Source organism: Chiloscyllium plagiosum, unplaced genomic scaffold (assembly GCF_037043375.1).
Source record: "Chiloscyllium plagiosum isolate Xiang-an unplaced genomic scaffold, Cpla_swu_hap1 HiC_scaffold_18, whole genome shotgun sequence".
In the NCBI taxonomy this organism is placed as follows: Eukaryota; Metazoa; Chordata; class Chondrichthyes; order Orectolobiformes; family Hemiscylliidae; genus Chiloscyllium; species Chiloscyllium plagiosum.
In genome coordinates, this window is record NW_028270156.1 from 27,065,634 (window position 1) to 27,082,723 (window position 17,090).

General features: G+C 39.2%; 1 protein-coding gene and 1 long non-coding RNA gene across 3 annotated transcripts in view; one reads left to right on the plus strand and one right to left on the minus strand.

The window, feature by feature from the left end:
• Positions 1 to 17,090, plus strand: part of LOC122557702 (doublecortin domain-containing protein 1-like) — a 554,199-nt gene that overhangs the window by 89,017 nt on the left and 448,092 nt on the right. For both annotated transcript variants that reach the window (XR_015760126.1, XM_087996361.1), the window contains exon 5: positions 8,196 to 8,358. Coding sequence is in view for 1 of the 2 variants with exons in the window: in XM_087996361.1 (XP_087852487.1) it covers positions 8,196 to 8,358 (163 nt within the window). In the remaining variant the exon portion in view is untranslated. The remainder of the gene's footprint in view (positions 1 to 8,195; positions 8,359 to 17,090) is intronic.
• Positions 10,258 to 17,090, minus strand: part of LOC148146868 (uncharacterized) — a 63,253-nt gene continuing 56,420 nt past the window's right edge. The window contains exon 3 of the long non-coding RNA XR_015760127.1: positions 10,258 to 11,818. This is a non-coding gene — a long non-coding RNA (uncharacterized LOC148146868). The remainder of the gene's footprint in view (positions 11,819 to 17,090) is intronic.

The window sequence follows — 17,090 nt, forward strand, 5'->3', positions numbered from 1 at the left end:
TCCAACTTACACATGTCGACCAGATATCCCAACCTAATCTAGTCCCATTTGCCAGCACTTGGCCCAAAACCTTCTCAACGCTTCCTATTCATATAACCATCCAGATGCCTTTTAAATAATGCAATTATACTAGCCTCCACCACATCCTTTGCCGCCCCATTCCATACACACACCACCCTTTCACAAAAGTTGCCCCTTAGGTCTCTTATGTCCTCTACTTCTGGACTCCCCCACCCCAGGGAAAAGACTTTGTCTATTTATCCGATCCATGCCCCTCATGATTTTGTAAACCACTCTGAGGTCACCCCTCAGCCTTCGATGCTCTAGGGAAAACAGCCCCAGCCTATTCAGCTCCAATAGCTCAAACCCTCCAACCCTCCACATCATTGTAAATCTTTTCTGAACCCTTTGGGAGAAATATCTATGTCCAAATTCTCTAAGTGCTCCTTATTGGTTTTCCCTGTTATTAGTAAAAATTGAGATAAATGACAACTCGGGGTAGGTCGTGTACAATGTTCTCCGTTGTCACCTTAAAAATTGCACAGGCTGACAAATTTCCCAAACAGCAGTCTCATATACCAGTACAAATCCTTATGGGTATTAATTGTAGCATACTTCTGAAAATATGGCTCAGGTCCAGCTTTCCAAAGGACAGCCTCCCTGCTCAATGTGAGGAATTGAATATTTATCCAATTGCAAAAAAGCCGTGTGTTTAAAGTCTCCATAAAGATGAACTGACTTGTTGGGATTATCAATAGGTGTGACCAGTGCTGCCCATTCTGCAAACTGGAGTAGTTTGATGATTCCTTTGCTTTCCAGCCTTCTGATTTCTACCTCTACTTTTGTCCATAAGGCAAATGAAAGGAGTGGGCCTTGCAGAATGGTGGAATTGCTTCCTGATCCACATGCAAGGTGGCCTTGGCTGCTTTGATGGTCCCCAGACCTTCCTGAAAAACATCTGGTTATTTAATTGTGACTTCACTCAGACAGCCATTATCTAAGTGAAAACTGTTGAGCCAGTGTAGATGAACCAATTTCACCCGATCAAGCTTGGGCCCGAGCCTTTTACTAAATTCAGTGGGAACTGAACCAGCTGCTTCTCATAAGAGACCAGAACCGAAGATGTACCCTTAATCTGTAATGGTTCCCTGGGATAGATTTTCAGTCTAGCCAAGGTCTTGTGCAAATTTAAGGGTTGGAGTGCAGAGTGAATTTTGTTAAAGATGGTTCTGTGATTACTGAAACGGCTGCACCAGTATCGAACCAGGTGACCACTTAACCAGATGTTTATTTTGATTGGTTCCGATTTGGACATTGCTAAGTAATTTAAAGTTCCAAACCAGCTGTAGGTGGGCTTCTTAAGGTTTGCATTCTCCTGGATACAACCTTATGAGTTCCCTTACTCAATTTAGGCCTGGTGGGACTCTTTTTCTGACTTGAGACCACATACCAGTGGCTACTACAATGGCTTGCCAGCTCAGATCCTGGAGGAAACATAACCCATTTGGTCGAGGCTTGGCTTTGTTTTGGGGTTTTGCTGGGGACTGACCTAGAGTCCTTCTGTTCAGGACATGTCCTGAATGACACTGTGCACATGTCAACATTTCCATCACCTACAAATGGACCTCACCATCAGAGATATTTTTCCCTCCCCACACCTATCCACTTTCTGTAAAGACTGTTCCCACCGGGACCCCCAACATCTCACCCTCCCCTCCCGGCACCTTCCCCTGCAACTGCAGGAATTGCAAAACCTGCGACCAGACCTCCCCACTCATCTCTGTCCAAGGCTCCAAAGGACCCTTCCACATCCACCAAAGCTTCACTGCACTTCCACACATGTCATTTACTGTATCCGTTGCTCCTTATGTGGTCGCCTCTACATTGGGGAGACTGACCGCCTACTCGCAGAGTGCTTCAGAAAACATCTCCAGGATACCCACACTAATCAACCCCACCGCCCCATGGCCAAACATTTCAACTTCCCCTCCCACTTTGCCCAGGACATGCAGGTCCTGGGCCTCCTCCATCGCCACTCTCTCACCACCCGACGCCTGGAGGAAGACTGCCTGATCTTCTGCCTCAGAACCCTTCAACCCCATGGTATCAATGTGGACTTCACCAGCTTCCTCATTTCCCCTCCCCCCACTTTATGGCAGTTCGAAACTTCCAGCTCAGCACCATCCTCATGACTTGTCTCATCTGTCAATCTTCCTTCCCACCTATCCGCTCCACCCTTCTCTTTGACCTTTCACCTTCACCCCACCTCCATCCACCTATTACACTCTCAGCTACCTTCTTCCCCTAGCCCCACCCCCTCCCATTTATCTCTCCACCTCCAAGGCTCCTGGCCTCATTCCTGATGATGGGCTCTTGCCCGAAACATTTGATTTTCCTGCTCCTCCGATGCTGCCTGACCTGCTGTGCTTTTCAGGCACCACTCTAATCTTGACTCTAATCTCCAGTATCTGCAGTACCCACTTTTGCCCAGCAAAATTTAACCACATCCTTGTGCAGTCCAGGCCAATAGAAATGCATTTGTACCTTAACCTGAGTCTTCCTTACACCTAAATGACCTCCTACTGGTAATTTATGTGCTAACCATAACACTTGCTGTCTGTATGTTACCGGCAACACAATCTGGTGCACTTCCACCCATCTCTCCTCTGCACTAACCTGCCGTGGTCTCCATTTTCATCTTAGGATTCTATCTTTAAGATTATAACCTTCAGCATTACATTCTGATTTCTTTTCTAAGTATGTATATATATATATTTTGTTGACTCGCCTTTTTGTTGTAAGTCCATTAGCCTTTCAGGACTAAACACCACTGCCTGACCCTCTGCCTGTTCAGGTGTATCCTGCACCATTACATCAATCAGGGTGTCTGCTAAATGAACCTCAACTCCCTCAATTTTCTCTTTAGGTTTTGCTTCTTGCTATGACTTATGACTTGTTACTACATAGTCTGGAAAAATTCCAGGGTATTTTTCTTTTAACTCCTCAGTTCCCTGGTCTTCCTTGGGCTTCTCCACAAGAAGGAGTGTCACTCCCACCTTGGATCCTGCTAAAACATTCCCAAGAACAAACTGTATTCCTGGAACTGATGCTCTGTCAATCACTCCCACTGTTACTTCCCCAGTCTTGAGCTGGGTCTCCAACCTGACCTTTCACAGGGAAATGCTAAATTTCTGTCCATTCATTCCACAAAATACCACTCTCTTGGGTAACATTTCAGAAAGAATGCAAATATGTTCTTCTCTTACTATCAAAGACTAATTAGATGCCAAATCTCTCAAAATTATAATGTCTTTCCCTTCTCCCCCTGTTCTCTCTGAACAAACTTTACCCAGAGAGGCAAAGTCTTTTTCGAGGTCAGGCACTAACTCAATACCCAGCCCTGCTAGGCTGTGCACTCTCCTGCAGCTTCTTGACTTTTCTTGGGGTTTCCTTTACTACTTTCACTAATGCCACTGGCTTAGCCTCTTTTACTGCATCTTTTCCCACAGTGCTTTTCTTCAGTGACCAGCACTGTGACTTATGTGGCCCACCTTACCACCTGAGGCCTTTCACCTCCTTTTCACTCTCTTGGACTTCCTTTTTAACCTATGGTAAACTATTACCAGTGTGCTCTACTCTTTGCTTTGTCGTGTAGGATCTCCCCTTCCCCCAATTTCTATCCCTCACAGGATGAAATTCTTGCTGGAAGCTATATTTTGCCTTATGCACCAATGCATATTAATCTGCCATCTCTGCTGCTCTTCTCACTTCTTGAACTTTCTATTCATCCACATGAATTCTTATCATCTCTAGAAGTGAGTTTTTAAACTCCTCCAGCAGAATAACCTCCCTCAGAGTCTCATAAATCTTATCTATTTTTAAGGCCTGCACTCATCTATCAAAGTTACTATTTTTAATTCTTTCAAACTCAACATAGGTCTGACCTAGTTCCTTCTTTATGTTTCTGAACCGCTGTCTATATGCTTCTGGTACCAATTCATGAGCATTCAAAATAGCCTGTTTGACATCTGCATAATCTCTTGACCCCCTTATCTGACAGCGCTGCAAATACCTCACTAGCTCTGCCTACCAGCTTCGTCTGAATAGCATTATCTATAAATTCTCTGACCACTCCATCTGCCTAACCAAATTTTCAAATGAAATAAAGAAGGCTTCAACATCTTTCTTATCAAAATGTGGCAATATTTTAACATGTTTGTATAAATCACTACCTTCTCTCTTCATTTCCATCCTGTTAACATGACTTTCCTGACTAATTCGCAACTTTTGAAGTTCAAATTCTCTCTGCCTTTCTCTTTCTTTTTCTTCTCTCTCTCTTTCTATGCTCAGCTAATAACATTCTCTCCTGTTCTTTTTCCAATTTCTCTTTTTCTTCCCTCTCTTTTTCTTTTTCCATCGCTCTTCTTTTTCTTTCTTTATCTTCTAACTGCATTTGTCTCAATTGCAATTTAAGTTTCTCTAACAGTATTGCACTTGTCTGTTTCTCTGTTACACCTAAGTGCTTGACTAACTCCATTACAATTTCAGCTTTTCTTTTGTCCCTGGTTAAACCCAATTCTAACCTATCTGCTAATTCTAAAACTATGTCCTTCCTCTGTACTTCTAAAATTCCTTGGCAAATTTGGAAAGCATCTGCAAACCCCAAAACCTCTTTAGCAGTCTTAAGAGCCATTTCTCTCACTTGCAATTTAACCAACCAGAACAAACCAGAATTAAACAAATTGCTTCACCTAAGTTTTATTTAAAGATATAGGGCACCAATCAGCAAGTGTTTAAGTTTGCTGGGATCTTTTGTATCTTAAATCTGGTCAAATCTGTCCAAATCTCAGACTGGATTTGTCTATACCTGTCCAAATCACAGACCTGAGCCCCCAAACTGTTATGACACAGCAGTGAACCCTTCTGTTAATTAAACCAAATACCCAGAAAAGCTCACCTCACCTTGTAATCTGTTAAAATGTGAGTGACAGAGAACTGCCAAATTCCCCTATTTAAAGAAAATAAAATCAATTTATTCTTTAACTGTAAAACAATAACTCTTCACAACTCTCAGCCGCTCTTTCTCTTAACTACTTATTATCTGCCTCCAACACTATAACAATATACTGTTCCACTAAAACTTTTATTAAAATTACATCAACTTAATTTCAAAACCATACAGCAGCTGATGCCTGTCTTCTTCCACCTGAAGAGCCCGCAGGGTTGTCTTCTTTTTTACTGTGAAGATGTTTCATATGAAAAGGTACCTTTGATATAGAGTGTTCCTAATTTCTTGGCTCTCGATGGTATTTGCTCTGGTCGAATTTCAAAATGCTTGCCCATTTTATATTCCCAACTTCGGATTGGTTCAATGTTAGCATAACAATAAATTCAAATGTGATTGGGTCTTAATATCCTGGGGCATAATTTAAACTGCTTGGTTAATATCAAATTGTTGTCGAAACAGCAACCAACTCAGGTGTCTATTTCATAGCCAAATGTTACATATTTTCAATTTTCCAGTACACTCTGAGACTGTTATCTAGTCATATGACACAGGTGCTTGAAAACTCTCAGTGCAGAACAGCATCCACTCTCTCTTCAAGGTACAGTACATGCTTCAACTTCATAACATCATAGAACTTCATAAAATCATGAGGGGCACAGATAGAATGAATAGCCAAGGTCTTTTCTCCAGGGTAGAAGAGTCCAAAACCAGAGGACAAGGTTTAAGGTGAGAGGGGAAAGATTTAAAGGGACCTAACGTACAACCTTTTCACATAGAGGGTGGTTCGTGTCTGGGAAAAGCTGCCAGAGGAAGTGGTGGAGGTTGGTACAATTACAACATTTAAAAGGCATTTGGATGGGTATATGAATAGGAATAGTCTAGATTAGAGTGGTGCTGGAAAAGCACAGCAGGTCAGGCAGCATCCGAGGAGTAGGAAAATCGACCTTTCGGGCAAAAGCCCTTCATCAAGAATAGAGGCAGGGTGCCTGCAGAGTGGAGAGATAAATGAGAGGTGGGTGGGGGTGGGGAGAAAGTAGTATAGAGTACAATAGGTAATGGGGGTGGGGATGGAGGTGATAGGTCAGAGAGGAGGTTGGGAGAAGGTAGCAAAGAGTACAATGGGTGAATGGGGGTGGGGATGGAGGTGATAGGTCAGAGAAGAGGGTGGAGTGGATAGGTGGAAAGAAAGATAGGCAGGTAGGACAGGTCATGAGGCCAGTGCTGAGCTATAAGGTTGGAACTGGGGTGAGGTGGGGGAAGGGGAAATGAGGAAACTGGTGAAGTCCACACTGATGCCCTGGGGTTGAAGTGACTTCCGCCTCGGAACACTTCAACTCGAGGGCATCAATGTGGACTTTACCAGTTTCCTCATTTCCCCTTCCCCCATCTCACCTCAGTTCCAACCTTACAGCTCAGCACTGCCCTCATGACCTGTCCTACCTGCCTATCTTCCTTTCCACCTATCCACTCCACCCTCTTCTCTGACCTATCACCTCCATCCCCACCCCCATTACCTATTGTACTCTATGCTACTTTCTCCCCATCCCCACCCACCTCTCACTTATCTCTCCACTCTGCAGGTACCCTGCTTCTATTCCTGATGAAGGGCTTTGCCCGAAAGGTCGATTTTTCTACTCCTCGAATGCTGCCTGACCTGCTGTGCTTTTCCAGCACCACTCTAATCTATACTCTGGTTTCCAGCATCTGCAGTCCTTGTTTTTACCTAAATGAATAGGAAGAGTTTAGAAGGACATGGGTCAAATTCTGGTAAATGGGACTAAATTAATTTAGGATATTTGGTCAGCATGGATGAGTTAAACTGAAAGGTTTGTTTTCATGCTGTACACCTTTATAACTATGATTCTACAATATTGTAATCAGCCTCACTGAGATTGCTTCATATAATGTCTTTTTCAATGCATAAAAGGGAAAGTAAAATGATCCTGCAAATTCAGTCATGTCCCACGACATAGTGAGTAAAACATTGGACACTAATATGAACATTCAATACAAAATGAATGCAGAAAGGCAGGGATTGTTTCTTCCACCATAAAAGAATTGTCCTTTACTGCCTTGTAACCATTAAAACATACCAACCTTTAGGCATGACTGTTAATTTAGTTGTCTGACCAAGCTAGGCTCAACAAATAATGATGATGAACACATGAATATGGTGAAATCAATGTAAAGTGAAATATTTATGAGTAAAAATTAATTTTAAAAAGCATGTGTGCAACATTTGTGCTCTCAAAATTTCTGTTGGTAGCAGTGTAGTTGGGCAGGAAATTTGTGGCCATGAAACAGAGCCTCTCTCTTGACCAGAAGGATCTTTGGTAGGCCATTTATAAATGCAGCTTTGTTTGCTGATGGCATGTTTAATCAATGAAAACCTTTCCTCCACCATCTCACTGAACATGTTTTACATGTCATGCATGCTTCAATATCTAGCTATAATCATATAGTAAAAGGCAGAAAAAGAGAATGTAGAAGTGAAGTGCAGTTCCAGTTATGATGTGGGGAATGCCATGCTGCTAACAAAATTCTGACCCTGGAGGTCTTCATACATGTTATCCATAAGAAGGATTGTATTTCATATCACTACCAGAAGGATGAACAGAAAAACAAGAGACCAACATTGATAAACATAAATGGACAGCATTAAATGGTTGACTAAACTTGCATTCTGATAATTAGGTCACCCACTGTTGCTTTGATTGGAAAGTTTGGAAGATTCTGGTCACTACCCTGCTTGGTATGGCAGTTAGACAATAATAAATTTTACAAGAAGCACAATTTTGGTTTATACCACCCTTTTTCCTTAAAATGGTAATTGAAGATTTAAATGCAGCAATTATCTTAGTTTAAAAGAAAACATATTGGGGATGATTTCCTCAGTGCATCATTTACATCAAATTTGGAAACAATAGTCTTTTAATTAATTGACTTTGAAATCAAATCAAACATTTCACTGTAATATCATTTTGTGCTATCTTGCTCTACTACTTATGCTGATTAATTTTTTTGAATCATTAAGAAACAGATCTATTCTTTGATTGTGATACAAATGTAAAATGGAAGTGCACCCATGATGAAATATCTAATAATCAAATCTCTTTGTCTCCTGATCTATAAAAAAAGTAGCTTTTTTAGTGTTTTATTAATATTGGAATTTCATTTCCATTCACAGTTATTAGAGGCCTGCACTACAAGGCTTGACTTGAACACAGCTGCAAGAAGGGTATTTCTGGCAAACGGTCGAGAAGCATTTGAGCCGAGGGACATTCCTCATAATGCTGATGTTTACATTTCAACAGGAGAGCCATTCATGGATCCATCCAAAAAAATAAAAGGTACAAAATTGACACACAACATGCTGAAAATACAGAATACATCAGTCAGCATCTGTAAAGTCAAAGGTCATGTTAACATTTGAGCTGAAAACCTTTGTTTCTTTTATCTTGACAAACACTGGTAGGCCTTGAATGTTTTTCCTATGTTTTTCTTGTTTCAGATCTTTGACGTTGACAGTTTCTTTTTATCTTTTTATTTAAAATGTACAGATGAGCGCATTTAAACTATAGTAGCAATTTTTAATATGTACACTGTCAGAACTACCTTGGCCATCAGGGGCTTACTCCTGCAAAATGACCACATATAAGTGAGACTTAGTTTTGACCCTGAGACCTCTTGTGGTTGAAAAGACAAAAGCCTTACTCATTTCTAGAGTACATATTATTTATTGACAAATGTGGACAATTTTATATGAATTTAACTAGAGCAAAAGGTACTCTGGATGCAGTACAATAAAATACACCAGGGACAATACTGAATTTTGATTTTATATGGTACTTAGGCTAAACTACTCATTACTCAAAACAGATGCAAGAATTGTACATATGCACCTTCCAGCTGTAAATAAGTAGAAAGATGTCTGAGTACCATGTGTACTGATTGTGGTGATGAGCTTGTATTTGTTCCTCTACAATTCTAACACAGATTCACACATTAAAAAATATTATTCCTGAAGGTTTTCAATTGAAAGTTTCAAACCATATCTCTCTAGCTAGTATGACCGAGTAGATTGTGCTTGTGCTGCTTTTAAGTCCATTTTATTATGAACTGCGATAAAGATTTTAAATCCACTTATTTTAAACAATTAAATGCTGCATTAATTTGCTTTCAGACATACACAGTGGATGTCTCTTGGTGTCAATAGCATTTCTTTTAATAGGATGTGCTTACTGCTTACAAAACACAGCCTTCAGAGCTTAGTTTTTAAAAATAATTAATACTGATTTGCTTTCAGATCTTAAATGTCGAAGTCCATTCTAAAATCTTTCCTTTTCCATTGCAAACCTCAAAGGTTTTATAATTCTTAGTGCTTTATGATCTACCATCATAAAGCATTTTCATCTTCTGGAGGACTAGTTTTCCTTCACAAATTACACTTTGCACACTCCTTGCATATTAAACCATCAACGTATGCTAAATTAGATTCCATTTTAATATTTAACATTTTAAAAGAGATTGCAATATAAAATCCAATTGTGAAATTTTGGCTGAAATACAATTAATCACCATAGACTTTGGAAGATGAATGTTGAAAAGAAAGTCTAGGCTTGATAATCCCTGTATTGCGAAAGCTGCTGCAAGTGTTCCAGCTGCACTTTCCCTTTTAATAGACTAAACTGGGAGGACAGACTTTATGCTTTGTTTGTGTTTCTTTTGGCTGTATTTCATGGCGACATGCACTGCTGTTCTTTCAGCACCAAAATGTTGGCACGCAATGCTGAAATTTCATACCAACTCTTGCTGGATCAGCAAGCTTAACCCACAGAAATCTGGTGCTCTGTTATTGCTTTTGACTGATAATCAATCTTGGTGCTGCTCGACAGTTGTCGCTGGGACACAGACTAGAGCAGGTGGCAGATGGGCTTGTCACCAGAGAACAGAGATAGAAGGTATACCAAGGCAGAACATAATGTGCAATGTTCCCATAACTTTAGTAGGGCGTGTTAAGAGAGTTGCAAACGTGATAAAAGGAGCAGTGTAATGAATAAGTGACTTCTATGATAGTGGCAATTTAGTCAATATTCTGGGGAGAATGAAGTTTCAAATAAATAAAGCAAACTAAACAAAAATCATATGTTTTATAGAGCTATTATTTCCAACAAGGGAATAATCCCCTAACTTGCCTGGTATACATATTCAATGCAAGTGATACAACAAAGATGACACAAGAATAGTTTATGTTCTTATCTTGCTTTATTTTGCTGGACAACGCTATAGTACCTGTACATTGAACTTTCATTACTTTATGAAGTGTTTCTGAGTGCTGCAACATATTGTAATATCAATGTTCAGGTTTGGGTAATTCTTGAAATACTATAAAAGAAATGCTGGTGCAATGATTTTTCCAAATGAGATGTTATAGGAATATAACTCATCAACCCATAGCCACAGTGCTAATATTGCAAGTTCCTAACATTAGCAAGAATGACTGTTAAGATATTTGTTCATTTTTTCATTTATCTACTTGATTTATTTCTACCGGTTCTTTAATTCTACTTCCCACTGTATCCATATTATGACCCACATTATGCACCCAAACAGTGAACCTGATGTGCTTTTACATGTTAGACATATTCTAAAAGTTTTGGATGTAGGTTTGCTCGCTGAGCTGAAAGGTTTATTTCCAGGCGTTTCGTTACCTTAATAGGTAACATCTTCAGTGGACCTCACGTGAAGCAATGCTGAAAATTCCTGCTTTCTATTTATATGTTTGGGTTTCTTTGGGTTGGTGATATCATTTCCTGTGGTGATGTTATTTCCTGTGGTGAAGTCACTTCCTGTTCCTTTTCTCAGGGGGTGGGAGATGGAATCCAACTCGATGTATTTGTTGATAGAGTTCCGATTGGAATGCCATGCTTCTCAGAATTCTCTTGCGTGTCTTTGTTTGTGCTGTCCCAGTCGAAGTGGTGTCCTTCCACATCCGTATGTAAGGATACTAGTGAGAGAGGGTCATGTCTTTTTATGGCTAGTTGGTGTTCATGTATCCTGGTGGCTAGTTTTCTGTGCGTTTGTCCAATTAGTGTTTGTTACAGTTCTTGCATGGTATTTTGTAAATGACGTTAGTTTTGCTCATTGTCTGTGCAGGGTCTTTCAAGTTCATTAGCTGCTGTTTTAGTGCATTGGTGGGTTTGTGGGCTACCGTGATACCAAGGGATCTGAGTAGTCTGGCAGTCACTTCTGAGGTGTCTTTGATGTAGGCTAGGGTTTCTGGACGTGTTTTGTCTGCTTGTTTGGGTTTATTGCTGAGAAATCAGTGGACTGTGTTTATTGGGTACCCATTCTTTTTGAATACACGGAATAGATAATTTTTCTCTGCTCTGTATAGTTCCACTGTGCTGCAGTGTGTGGTGGCTCATTGAAATAATGTTCTGATGCAGCTTCGTTTGTGGGTGTTGGGATGATTGCTTCTGTAGTTCAATATTTGGTCTGTATGTGTTGTTTTCTGTAGACGCTGGTTTGAAGTTCCCCATTGGCTGTTCACTCTTCGGTGACTTCTAGGAATGGCAGTTTGTTGTTGTTTTCCTCCTCTTTAGTGAATTTTATACCAGTAAGGGTATTATTGTTGGTCTTTGAAGGTTTCCTCTAACTTGTTTCGTTTAGTGATGACAAAGGTGTCATCCACGTAGCAGACCCAGAGTTTGGGTTGGATGGTTCTTTAGCCCATAATCAAATGACTTTCCTTTGATGGAATCTTTAGTGTGTTGATCCATTGAAGCTAATTTTACATAACTTGATTCCCTGTTGGACAGCATTACCAATTGAAAAAGCAGTGTGAAAATTTCACTGTGAAATGTACAAGAAGCAGTTCAAAAGTCTGCACATTTGAATAATAACTCACAAGGTGTGAATGATAAAATGTGACCTGCTAAATAACTGGATCTGTTCCCTACCTTGCCCAAGTCCATTATCTCAATTTGAATTGGGCTAAAAAAAATTATAACTCTAGGCGACCTGATTTTAAAAATATCTAATGTAACCAAAGGAGGAATAGGAAGAATTCCTCTATGTTGTCCATGAACACCTCCTAGTGGTTGATTTGAGAACCAAGTTGGCAGAACTTCAGGTCAGTCTTTTGACCAAGAAATGTTTATGCTTAAGACAGCTTGGTACACAAAAAAAAAACCCATAATGGTTTGAAATAGTTTGAAAACTGGTGAAAGGGAACCCTGGACAAATGCCAGAAAGTATTTAATCATGCAAAATGCAGTCAACATTTGGATGACCTTCTTGGGTGGAGTCAAAATAAAAACACTACAGCCTTTTAAGAGACAGATAGTGTCACTGAGGTTGGAGAGAATGGAAGATTTTCTTTCTTCTGGATAGATGAATTAAGATGGGCTGAATGAGTTCCCTCATTTATCCTCTCTGTGATCTTGTGATATAATGGCAAAGAATCATGCAATGTTCTAAATAAGGGAATGTCTAGATTTTTTTGTGAAGGAAAAGAATGAGTCTGTTCAGAAAAGAAATCATTGATCATTCACCCGATTGTAGCAAACTCTCTTTCTAGCATGGGTCCTTCTATTATTCGGTCATTTACAATGGAAAGAAACACTCGCAAGGAGAACACTTTGGAAATTGAAGGGCTTACAGCTTCTGTTTAATAACGTGACTGCACTGGCACTGGCTGTCATCGACTGGATAGCTATGATTTCCAAAGCTTGCATCATTTTTTGCTGGGACAATGAGATTGCAGAATTTCTCTTATAAACCTCTTGTTCAAACAGGCAGTTTCTCTGGCTAGACACTGACCCTATTCTAATTATTACAGATACTCAAAACGTGGATAATATATATGCCAAATCAAAACCACTTTTGTCTTTGAGTTTGCAAAAAGAGATATGACTGTATAGAATGATTACCTGTCTACGAAAGTCACTTAACTCAACTCACAGCGTGCAACTAAATTAAATGTATTGGTTATATGTTGGTTTGTGATGACATTTATTACTTAATAACTTGCAAACTAACTATTTCAAATGAAATGCATTGAGCAGATAAATGACCAGGAAGGAGCGTTTTTTTTAATTCAAAAGGTACAGCTAAATGTGAAATGAAATAGAAATTTATCAAACAAGCACGTTATGAATCAAGTTAACACAAACATTCTGATGTAAGTACCATCTGTGGGAAGTTTTAACAGGGCACTTGAGAACAAGATGCTAATGTTGAGTAAAATTCATCGCATTCTTATATTTGAATCAAACACACCACACCCTGCTCCTCCTGGAACAAGTCCATAATCTAGGTTGGCATGTCAGTGCAACATTAGGGAGTGTTATGTTGTTGTTCCTCTGAAATATAAATCAAGGCTCCTGCCTGACTATTCAGATGGATGCCAAAGACCCTTTGCTACTTTACAAAGACCTCTCCTGTTGCCATGACCAGCATTCTTCCCTTAAACACCAGCAGCAGAACAATTGACTTTTAGTCAATCATCTTGATGTCTGTATGTGAGATTGTGCTGGGCACAAATTGGTTACCACAAAACAACCATGACGACTCAACAAATAAAGTTAATTGGCTGTGACATCCTGAAAGGTGCTAAATAAATGCAAGTTTTTTCCCTTATTAAGTGAGGTACTTAATTGCTTAACACCATTATTGTAAACAATCATTTTTAACAGTTAATAAGAATGTAAGTGAAGAAAAAGAATAATGATGTAACTTTCAAGACATAAGTACTCAAAGTCTTGATTCATTTCAATGATTTCATTCATTGCTGTAAACATTGCTTGAATTAGTTTTACGAAAGCAAACTACATTCTTAGTTTTAGAATTATGTTTCATTGAGCTGTCTCTTTTTTTTTCTTTACCTTTTATTCAAATGAATTGTTTATGAATTTATTCATTTCTTTGAGACTTTGTCTTATATTCTTTTCTTCATATACAAGTGCAACACTCCATTAATGACTGTTGATATTATTTGGAACTACATGTTTAAGGTGGTTTATATAACATACATACTTTGGTGTTTAAATGGAAGCTTTAACACATTTGTCAAAGTATATTTGAGCCTGTGCTGTAGTGATGATCAGAGAAAATGTATTTATTTCAGTATATGCTTGCTGATATCCCCAATAGTGGTTGCTCAGCTAATTCTTCTATCAAACCTAATACCTCCCAATAAGATGTTTCTTTCAAGCCATGCTGGCTTTCAATTTATTCGTAATTAATAATGTCACACTTAAGTCATCAAGTCAATTGATCTCCGAGTCATCAATATTTTTTTTTGTGGAAGGATTTGGTGCCACTATAACATTTCTAATTCAACATATTCGTTTTGGGATTATTTTATATTTATGTATCTCTACAAGAACATTCAGATCACAGAATTTAAATGAGGAGCAAGTGCAGCTGCTGAGGAGAGAATAAATTCACATTACATATTGTTTATTAATTATAAATACATTTCATCTGTAGTTTGTCCTTTTCAAACGCCATTAACGCTGCAATGCCTTGTCATTTGTAATATCCTTTAAGATGGAAGATGGTTAAAGAATATATCTGTACTAGTGAGAATGAACTTCACAAACAGTAAATTCATGCTGAGATGATCTGACGTGACACATTCTGATTGACAGAATATGTGTGAGCTGTGTATAATAGAATGCGTGATTGCTGTAGGTGTATGTGTCAGAAAAATGATGGATTCAAATCAGCTTAATTGCTGTCTAATTTGGTAATAGTAGACACCAGATACGATTTCAGGTAACAAGTTAACACATCTACCTTTAGGCATCCAGGAACCTGTATGTCCTGTCATTTTCAGTATTTCAGAACGTGCAGAAATCCATCAGTTTAATGAACCTGAACTTCTCAGTAATATCACAAATGTTTCCCAGAATGTTTGCTAATTTCCATACAGCATGACTGCCAAAACAGATTTAACTGTACAGTGAAATTCTGTTCCATGTAATGGGTTGGGCTATGCAGAAGAAAAGTTAGGTCAAATCGAACTTGCATCCAAGAGGAATGATCATGTCATGATTGGCTGTAAGACCTTGCAAATATGAGGTCATTCTCAGACATATTTTCCATTAGGTCTTACTATATTTTGAAGCTGTGGTTCTAAGATATGCTTAAGCCTTTACTGACTATGTTTTACATTCCCAAATGTTAAAATCCCATTTTTAATGAAGAACTTTGGGGGAATCTGGAGCGATAGGGGTTTGAAGGAGGTCTGTTCTATTCTGGAAAGCCATTTGTTAACATACAATATTCCAGCCAATCTTTACTCAGTCTTACATTTATTTACGAAGTGAAATGTCACAAGCTTTTACCTCCTAATCCAGCAACAGCATATTTTCAGTGTGTCTTCCTTTTATATTTTTACTAATCAACCTGTTTGGACTTGTTACGGCATGTCATTGTGGCAGATGGGGCTTGATTGTGGAATTTCTGACTAGGAGGAGGGACACTACCATTGTATTACAAGATCCCTTGTCTCTACAAATACTCCAGCATCCCTGGTCAATACCCACCCTGTTGTATATAATTAATGTATAATAATGATTAGAAAATATCTACAATTAACAGGTGTGGAATTCTTTTGGTAAAGTTGCAGTTTCCCTACCTCTGAGCCAGAAGGTCTTTGTTCAAGTCCCATCTACACCAAAGGTGTGAAATGACATATCTGAACAAGTTGATTGGAAAGTATCTACAATTAACAAGGACATCAATAGAAGAGATAGATGGTGAGAAGCTTGGGAAGGGACCGAGGGGGAGCAGGTGACAATTGTAGGAATGTTCAAGTGGAATTGGGGCATCGTGATAGTGGACAGTGGAAGGTATCAGCTTGCAGAGAGGATGTCTGATCACTGGAGAGGTTAACAAGGTAGCTTGTTAAATTTCATATGAAATACTTTTATCTCACTTTCTGTTTTCTTGACCATAAGAAGTGCTGGAAATATTTATTCTGTCTAGCAGACTTCACCTCCCTTGAGATTTGTCGTTTTCCATACCTGGGTTAAAGCTGCAAAAGAGACCCACAATCTCAGTAAAGTAACTAAATGAGTGATCAACATTTGGATAGCCAGCTAGTCATGCATCTCAGTTGTGCTATGTTTGAGACAAATTGAATGAGAGGTTGCAACTTTTTTAATTTGAACTTCCAAATGGACCCCAACAAATTTCTTTCTGTGGATTAAAGATGTCTGTAAAGCATCTGTTTGACTTAATTGGTCACACTCTCACCTGTAAGATTGAAGGAGATGAGTTCAAGCCTTGCTATAGTCTCGAGCGTGTAATCTGGACTTTATTATTTTACTGAGGGAATGCTGCATTATCATTGAATGAGCTGTTAAACTGAGACGGTTTTGCAAAGCAAATCTGTAAAGAAACTAGTGGTGCTTTGTCAAGGTTCATCCTGAACAATTCTGTTATGCAGACTCAATGCTGTCCTTTAGGATGTAATGCACACCAACACAAACACCAGCTACTACTGAAAGACCATCATCTCGGTAAAAGATGTTCCTTGATCTGTCCAAAACATACTGGTTTCCAAGTGCAAGGAGCCTTCAATGACTGGAACAAGTGATATGGATGCATTAAAACTTGGGTCAGTGGCTGCAAAGACTCTCATTGGAAGGGCTACTGTCTTTAGTCCTCCCACCATAGTACATGGAAAGAAACTGATTTGCACTGCACTTAGCAGTTGAAATTTAAGTATACATTATACAACACATAACAAATTTTATCAATGAATATACTTTTGGGAGGAAGCAAAGAAAAAGGCTGTAAAATAAGACCATGCCTGCTCAGTTGGATGCCAAAGATACCCCTGCTCCGCTGCAGAAATGAAAGAAATTAATACTGTATATTGCAAAGCTTTATGTATCTACTGGAACTACTGGCCGGGCCTTGGAAGGTTAGTCTGTCGACCTTATAGTATTTAGCTAGCTGCAACTCCGAATATGGTCCCAGAGACAACTTTAAGAAGTGACTGAAATCAAACTGCTGCAGTACCAGCTTAGGATCTGAGGTCAGTCTGGAATGGGAATAAGAGGTA